Source organism: Elaeis guineensis, chromosome 7, assembly GCF_000442705.2.
Source record: "Elaeis guineensis isolate ETL-2024a chromosome 7, EG11, whole genome shotgun sequence".
Taxonomy (NCBI): domain Eukaryota; kingdom Viridiplantae; phylum Streptophyta; class Magnoliopsida; order Arecales; family Arecaceae; genus Elaeis; species Elaeis guineensis.
Window position 1 is genome coordinate 75,724,492 of NC_025999.2, and position 9,138 is coordinate 75,733,629.

The window sequence follows — 9,138 nt, forward strand, 5'->3', positions numbered from 1 at the left end:
GCTGAGGCCGCTGCGGCTCGGTGTCGCCTAATAGAGCATTTAATCGAGCAGAAAAAGAGAGAGGGGGATCGACCGTATCAGAGGGAGGAGCAGCCAGTGGAGGGGCTTCGGAGGGCATCGGGTGGCTGTTATGGCCACCAGTCAGTGGAAAATATATGGATGGAGCCGTGGCCGCAGAACAAGGGCAATCGCCCCTGTTCACTCATCTGATTTTTTTAAAAAAAAAAATGAATAGTGAAGCCAGCATTGGATTTGCCGGTTTCACTGTTTGAGAATTTTTTAAAAAAAAATCTAAGAAACAAGTGAAGCCAGCAAACTCATTGCCGGCTTCATTGTTATCAGGGATTTAAAAAAAAACTAGTGAAACATGAGCAACTGCTTCTGTTTCACGTTCACAGCGCTGAGGCCACGATTGCACCGTTTGGTGCCAGCCGGAGGCCCTCCAACAGTCTCTCTGGCGGCTTCCCCTCCCTCTTTTTTTTTCTCTCCCCCCTCTCTTTATCTCTCTCTTGATCGAGGATCGGCGGATGAAGCGGAGCCTTGGTGGCCTCCGAGCACACCGGCGGCCCGCCTGTGGCCACTACCGACATCTCCTCTGGTCGCACTCTCCCTCCCTCCCCACTTCTCCCTCTTCTCTTTCTCTTTTCCTCCTCCCGGTTGCTTCTTTTCCTCTGTGTCAGTTCATGCTGGTCCGGTTCAGTATGGACCAGTATCGTCGGTGGTTGGTGCAGATTTCGACACCAAGTCCGCGAACATTAGTATTGACCTTGCATCTAATAGTGCTGAATTTTGCACATTACACTGAAAGACATGAATTCTTACTAATTTTCTTTCTTTAATTAGAGTTAGCATATTATGATTACTAATTTTACTAGATCCCAAGTTCCATTCTCCCTTAACCTACACAGAACAACAAATTTCTTCTATCAGGTTAGGAAAGCAGATGGTGTGTTGTTGATTTCTCTTTCATGGGAAGGAATGTAGAAGCAGCTTGCTTTTAACCTGCTCATGTTTGTGCTTGTTAAAAGCTAGATATCAGCAATTACTATGCCAACTATTCTAGATACTTTCTTGAATATTTTCTGATCCTAGCTTGTCATTATGAAGTGGCATATATGTTCTATTTAATATATATGATCATACTTATTGAGCTCATATGTTTATGATAGTTCTCTTTATAATGCTAAATAGCATGTGGGTACTTTCTTTGCATACTTTCTGATCTAATTTGATGTTGCTAAGGACCTGTTTGAGTAATACAGGAGGATTGGGCTGGATTTCTTGTTGGATTCATGGATTAGGCAGGGCATCCGGGCATGGCCCAAATCGACTCAACATCCCCCCTCCCTGAATCCTGCAGAAGGAAAATAGACTTTTTGCCTTTCTACTGTTCATGGATGCGGGCCTGATAGCATCAGTCTTGATATGGCCTTGACCCTGTCAATGGATGCTGGCCAAATTCCTGCAGGAATTTCCTGCAGAAATACCCAAATAGGCCCTAAATGGTTCATATATTCTGTTCAATTTTTTATTTGATGGTGCATATTGGTATCATATGTTTAAGATTGTTGACTTTGTAATACTAAAATAGCATGGTGCTAGATATATTTTAACATAACTAGTTTCTACTTTCTACACTATGCTTAGCCAGTTTACAAAATATCCTTGGGTGTTGGGACATAATAGAAGGTACACAGACATCATTTCTTGCTTAGCCAAGCTACTATTCTGCTCTTCTTGAACTTTCAATCGCATTACAAGACCCTCTCATTAGCTGGTCTCTTTATGGCTTAAGCTGGAAGATTTCTATACATGAGGAATACCAAAACCAGTAGCTTGCAAACATGCTCCCAACTATTTTGTGCTCTCATTTATTCATGGATGCAAATCTTCAAATTTGAAATCTTCTTGAGAGTTATGCATATGGTTAGCACTTCTTCAGGTGTTGTTGCTTTGTTACAAACATCTGGTTTCCCTTTTCAGAAAGAAAAGTATATTTACATGTTTATTTCCAGTTTTATATGCTAATGACAAAAGTTTACAGGTCTTTAGCTGGATATGTGGTCCCACTAATTCCATGCCTCACATATGTTGCCTATTATGGTGGGTTTCTAGACCAATTCTTGGTTGAGAAGATGGGGATGATGGGGTCTCTTCCACAGCCTTATGGTTAGTTTTCAATGTTCCCTCTCTTTCAAGTAAACTTTTTTTTTTTAAGGTGGTGTTATTATTAGACATCTGTGGGATACTTTGGCATGTATAATGTTGAGCCTATGAATTAGATGATGTTTGCAGTCATGATACTGCTCTGCAACCCCATTATTTCCCAATGTCTCTACAGCCAGCATAAAATAGACAATCTACTACTCACCTCTCTTTATGGTGACATTTTTTTTGAGGAAAGGGCTTAACTAGATAGAAGTTGAAATTTATAAGTGATGGCAACATCAGCTTTCTTCTAATAGTGTGACTGTTATTGACAAGCTGAGAGCTATTTTATAGGAGTGACAGTTGTGCATGCTGGACCAAACTGTTATTAAATTTGTTACTGCTACATTGAGAATCAACAGGATCATCCTTATACTTTATGCTGATGTTGTTTATAAGATTGGATTCCACTGGAGTCTTGTTATAATTTGGTGACTGCCAAACATTACCATAATTGTGGCCAATAAGCCTATGTGATTTATCTAGGTGATTTTGTGCCCATCATCAGTTAGACCTAGTCGCCATTTGTGAATAAAATAAAATAATAAAAAGTTGCAATCTTAGATGAATCATACAAATGTTCCCCTTTGCAGGATATTTTGCACCGGATGTTATTGTTGCGACAGTTATCGGACTCGTGACAGGGTGGTGTGTGGGTCCTTTAGTACCTGTTGTTGGTCGGTGGTTGGCCAGGTCATCCATATTAAAGTTCTTGATGCAAGTTACAGTGATTGCTTTAGCTCTGTCATCCCAGTTCTTTCCATACAGTATTGATGCACCTAAAAGGGTCGTGCTTCAGCACACCTTTATAACTGCAGGTATGCTATGTTAAAAAGAAAAGAATCTTTTTTACAAGTCCTATGCTTTTGTAACCTTGGTTAGTATGCTTCTCCTAGGTGCTTTGGTACATGGAACAGCTTTGCAAATGCATTTAGTGTTTTATGGTCTTAGACCACTGCAACTTTAATCTTTTAAGTTCACTTCTGTTATTCTAGTTTCTAGATTCATCATAAATTAACTTGAATCTTTTGCTTTTCTTGGTGCTGTTTAATGTTGAATAACTATGCTATTCAATGTCCACTAGAATTAGTTTGATATAAGAAATTAAACTCATTCTTCACATCCAGATCTCAAGTGTATATACTTGCATGTTGTTTTCAGTAAAAGTATAAGTTTATTATGTACTTACTGTGTTTTGAAATCATTAAATGTGCTGGTAGCTGTAACTGATTTGGTCTGCCTACAGCTAATGTGTATATTGTCTTGGTCTTGAATGTTTTGTTATCTGTGTTATTACAATCTTTTTTTAAACATCATGTGTTCATTATTTGTGTGATATCACAAGCTTCCATCTTTCCAATTTCTTGCTTCGAATATGCAAGCTTGTTAAAAGTATTCAGGCTGGTGATATTGCAGTCATTTTCTTCTTCCTCCTTTTTGGCAACATTGCAAATCCTGGAAAGTGCTATTTCTTCTTTATCAGTAAAAAAATTATTGTGCATGGTATCTTATTGCTACACTAAATAGAAATAAACATAGTAACATCTGTAGAAGAATGTTTTTCCTTATTTTAGAGATGCAGTTTTTCTAGAAATTTTGTCATATGAAATTGCTGTGATATTCAACAGTTTAATTGCTAGTTTGTTTGATTTTGCAAACTATTTTTTGTCCTATAATGCCCTTTTTTTTTTTTCATGAATCTAAGCATGGATGGTTCTGCCTCACTATATAATTCTTAAACATTTTCTTTTGGTGGATTTAACAGATGCAAATAAAATTGTAGATTCAAGCTATGAATTTTCTGTAGTTGATGCAAATTCGTTGGCCTTTCTTTTCAAGCATGTACCTGAAGCTGCAAAAATGCTACATATTAGTTCAGAAATGTCTTTTGAAGAGGGTTATCATTCTGACAGTAGCTCTTGGGTGGTAAGTAAATTCTTGATTGTTGTTGATTACTTGATTTGCTTAGGAGTGATGTCTTCATAAATTTTCCATGTATGTCTTCTATGAGAGCGCATCCAGCTTCCAGCATCAACCTTGTGTTCCAGATGCTCAGGCATCTGCTTCTTTATTTTTCTTCAAATTTAGACAAAGCTAATAAGTGATCCAAATAATCCAAATTACTTGAGTTATAATTCCTGGGCCTGCAGTTTCTTGGATGATAATAAAATAAATAATATGGTTGAGCTTAGATATATAACACATTTGTATGAAAATATCTTCATATTGATGTTCATTGCTTTTACAGGCATCATTCTGTATGCTTTAGAAGGAATGACGTTGTGGTGATGTTTGAGGATAAGTACACAGCATGTAGATATGTAACATGTGAGGAAAACCTTGTTTTCATCATTGACTATTTGAAACCGCCTCTTGTGTTAATTTGAATTTAGGAATCTCTAGGATGATCCCACTATTTCATGGGTTTCAAGGTAGTTTTTTTTCTCTTCAAATCTACTTCATCACAGCAGAAGAAGGTATATGTCTATCCGAGACATGCATCATTGTTACCTTCATAAAGTTCCAGAAAACCTTCAGCTTCACAATTTTACTGGTCATCCCTCACCATGGGGTCACTGCAAAATCGTATCTACTTGACCATCTCTCAACCAAGAGCCATGAATATCATTGCATTGTAACGAACTTTTGGGTGCATGAGTGCATCGCACGTTTTCTATGGTTTGCTGGCATTTCTTCAACCTTTAACTCGAGTTCTGATCCTTCGTTAAGGTTACTACTACCAAAATTTTGCAAATCTTAGTTTCATCATGCAAGCATGCTAATCACTTGGAACACAACTCAAGATCCTGTCTTTTGCTCTTAAGTAAAGCATTGCAAAAGTTGATTGGCTTTATTGCCTTATTTTAACTCAGGAGTCAGGCCCTTCGTTCACCATTGTTTTCTTAGAGTGCAATTTAAATAGCCAATAAGTTCATTGTTCTCTAACAGAAAAGATACGTTCAATATACTGCAAATTTTGTCTTGGGTTTTCTAAGGTTATTTTGAGTTAACTGTTTCAAAATAAAATATTTCATGGAAAATATTTTGCATGGTTTTCACCAAAAAATGCATATGATGAACAAGTTAATTTGTCTGAGTCAATATTTTTGTGATTTTATTGTTTGCTTAAATTTAACATATCATTTGTATCTAATTTTTACTACTTGCTTGGAAAAATGTGACTTACAGCAAGTCACCAAATTGACTTACTGAATAATTAAACTTAGATTGCATTTCAAGTCCTAATCATGAGCTTTCCAACCTGGAGCCTGTTAGCCATTCAAACAGCCTTCTGGAGGTATGGCTTGCCTTAAGGCCCTACAGAAGCAGATTGGTTGTTTCTCGGTGGAGGAGATGAGAGCTTATCCTGAAATTTGACCCACTAAGATTGGAGAGTTTTATTTTCCCATTTGACTTTTCTGAAGCAATGGAATGTCATCCCACAAGGTCATCACAACCAGCCTATCACCATTAAAGACCTTAGCGACTCATCGTTACTCATTGGAGTGGGTCTATGCATTTGTCTGCCAGATCACAAGCTTTTCCCAGAATTGTTGGCCCTACCCGATAGATGCTTTCGACACTTCGAGTTGGTCTGCCATAATATCCAGGAAATTTTGGGAGGTGTGTGATAAATAGAACAACCTTGAATTGGAAATGCTATTAAAGCATCTGCCTCATTCCATTTGAAAGTGCATTCCTATAATCCCAATAAGAAAAGGGAAATACCAACCTTTTCATAGTTCCTGGGATTCAAAGATCAAAAAAGTTCGAGCTATTTTTATATAAAACTTAGATAGATATCACACACAGCCTCTTGCTCCATCTCTTTCTGTATAATTATAGACTTACATCACATATTTATGTTTCTTTACAACTTACAAGTAGCTCATAAATAAAGTTTTGGGTTAATCCATGCTCTTTGTTACAGGAAGCTTGCTCCATTGAAACCCTGAGTTTTCCTAGGGAAAATTTGCCCAAGATTTTGTTGCAACCCAACTCTTAGCCCCAATTGTATACTTATGCTAGTATATGGTCGTGCTAAGTTATACCCTAGGATAAATATTAGATTATAATTATAAGCTAGGATATGCCTGCTAACAAGTCAAAGCTAGGATGTGGATTGGGTATTATTCTAAAATCGTTGTTTTTTTTTGGGGGGGCGGGGGTGGGGTGGGGGGGTTTGGGGGGGGAGTGGGGGGTGCATCCTTGTATGAACTGGTTTAATTCCAGGTCAGCACTAGTTTATAGTTCAACTCAATGCTAGTTTATGAATGTTGTACTTTGCATCACACTCCAGTTCTTCTAGATATTTATGGACATATTCTGTTGACATATTTTGTTTCCTGTATGCTTCCAATCTTTTAATCCCACGGATTTCTTTGAGAAGGCTTAGAGCCTTATGTGACGACACCCTTGAAATATCAAAAACAAAATAAGTAACTGTATGGTGCATAACTGTATGCGGATGCTATGTCATGACATCAAATTGCATCAATATTCATTCAACACCTGGCTATGCTCTACAGAAGACACCCTCTCCCATACGTGAAAAGGAAAAGAAAATAAAAGAAAAAGGAAAAAGGAAAGCACATTTTCATTGCAAAATTCTGACAATCCATGCACTAGATGGACTTCCATTATGTCACTTATCGCCCTATCAAACTAGTGAAAAACTGACTTACTGCATGCAATCATGCAGAAAAAGTATCATATTGGATCTGGTGACCATTTCATAGTTCTTTTCTGTTTTAATGAATAGGCGCAAAACTTCTTGCATCCATTTTTCTATTCCTTTAAGAGGAAACATCATTGCCCTAAACTGTTTATTATTGCGTGTTCTAAGTTGATAATCTGCCATACTCGTGGCTGAACTAGCTGCAGGATTTTGTGTTGTTTGGTTACCAAGTGTGCATCATATTTGCATCGATATTTGTCAACTGCAGGAAAGTGGTGCTAACTTGTAGTTGCAGGTGCCTACAAATTGTATAAATAGTGATGCTCTTGGAGTGAAAATGCTACTTTAGTTTTTAATCATCCTGCAATGCTTGATGATTTTGCTTCCCCCTTCACCTCCTATTCAGGCACTGTTCCCTGTATCTTTCTTGTTCTCTGGAAGCTTGAAGTTCCCTGCACAAGCTGATGATGTTTCAAAGCATTACAGACACATGCCTCACTTATCTGTCCGTGAGCCAGTTTCGGTTTCTACTGGGCTTCGCAGAGTGCATCTCGAACTCTATTTGGGGTGATGATGGACGCAACTTTTAACCATCTTTAGCTTCATATGTTCTCATTCCTATGCAAAACTTCAATTTTGCTTATGAATTTCCTTTTCCTGACTGTTGCAGCTCATTAGAGGAGATTTGGGTTACAGTCCTTAACATTACGGGTCCATTGTCAAATTGGTCCTTCGCTGATAATAGGCTTCCAGGTGAAATGTGATGAACCATATCTGCTTTTCCTGCTTGTTTTCTCTTCACTACAGTCATTATCTTGTGAAATTTTTTTGCAGCTCCTGAAACAATCAGTGGTGGGCCACCATCATATATCTGTAGACTTAGTGGAAGAAGCCACGAGAATTGGACTTTCTGGTTGGAGGTATAGTGCTTAATCTGCTCGATTCATTCTGTAGGATTTAAATAAATCCTCATTACTGCAGTACATATGAGAAAGAGGAGTTTTTGCTTGCTGATGATGCTGATACGAATCTGATGTGAATCCCTTTATTTTAGCATAATTTCCTATTCTGTTGCTGATTAGGAGAATCTTCGGGATTGACGTAATCTGATATGAATCCCTTTATTCTAGCATAATTTTCTATTTTATTGCTGATTAGGAGGATCTTCGGAATTGATGTAATCTGGAATATTTTTAGTATTTTTCATTTTGTTAAAGTTCTATATAAGAATGTAGACGCCATATGGCTGATTATGCTGAATAAAAATCATTTCCATAGATGGGTCTCTCTTATCTCGCAATGAGTACTTCTTTCCTTGAGCTTTAAACTGCATAAAAAGCTTAGAAAAAGAATTTTAAAAGAAATATCCAGATTACGTCAATCCCGAAGATCCTCCTAATCAGCAATAAAATAAAAAATTATGCTAGAATAAAGGGATTCATGTCAGATTACGTCAATCCCGAAGATTCTCCTAATCAGCAACAGAAGAATAGGAATTTATGCTAAAATAAAGGGATTCATATCACATTCGTATCAAATGCTTAGTTGTCTGAGTTGGGTATTTTGATGAGTGCACTGCACCTCGTTCTTTTCCTTCTGTGGTGCATGCTTGCCGCACTGCTTTGTTTCTGGCTGACTGCCCTTCATTTTTTAGTCTGTATAATGGTATTTATGTTTGACATTTTCTGAAATGCAGTTGACTTATATTGGTTGTGTATTCAACAGGCAAACAGTTCTGAAACTTTGAGAGTTGATGTTGCGGTGCTTGACCAGTATCTTCTCTACAATACACAGAAATTAAAAAACCTTTTCCCAAGTTGGGCAGATGTGACTGCTTTCACCACCTTCCTGTCAAGCTATTCTTTTTAAAGCCATATTTTGTTTTCTCTGCAAATGTATTCTTGGTCTGAATAATTAATTGTTGTACATTGATCAAAACACAATAAGTCGTTCAGATATTTAGTCTTTTTCCCATCTCCATTGATGGGCTTGTGAATGCTGATGATTTATAAATGTCACATAAGTAATTATAGGTACATGTATTTCATTCTTTGAATTTTAGAGAACATATGGTCAAAGACCCAGAGGTTGAGTTCTGGTGGTGGTGTTCTTTGAGATGGCATCATCTCAGCCTTGCTCCATCTGGGATCCGGTTTAATAGTTTTCTAACTTTTATCAGTAAAAAATCAGAAGACTAAGGTTAATCATGTTCCAGTGTAATTTGTTACGTATACTATTGTCCTTGATACATG

At 37.4% G+C, this 9,138-nt stretch overlaps 1 protein-coding gene across 1 annotated transcript in view; it reads left to right on the plus strand.

Annotated features, from left to right (window-relative positions):
• LOC105048919 (uncharacterized) overlaps positions 1 to 8,922 on the plus strand; it is a 70,420-nt gene extending 61,498 nt beyond the window's left edge. Inside the window, exons 15-21 of the mRNA XM_010928407.4 lie at positions 2,045 to 2,169; positions 2,802 to 3,026; positions 3,974 to 4,134; positions 7,293 to 7,453; positions 7,557 to 7,639; positions 7,721 to 7,806; positions 8,612 to 8,922. Coding sequence (XP_010926709.2) covers positions 2,045 to 2,169; positions 2,802 to 3,026; positions 3,974 to 4,134; positions 7,293 to 7,453; positions 7,557 to 7,639; positions 7,721 to 7,806; positions 8,612 to 8,755 — 985 coding nt within the window. The 3' untranslated portion in view covers positions 8,756 to 8,922. The remainder of the gene's footprint in view (positions 1 to 2,044; positions 2,170 to 2,801; positions 3,027 to 3,973; positions 4,135 to 7,292; positions 7,454 to 7,556; positions 7,640 to 7,720; positions 7,807 to 8,611) is intronic.
• The last annotated feature ends 216 nt before the right edge of the window (positions 8,923 to 9,138 follow it).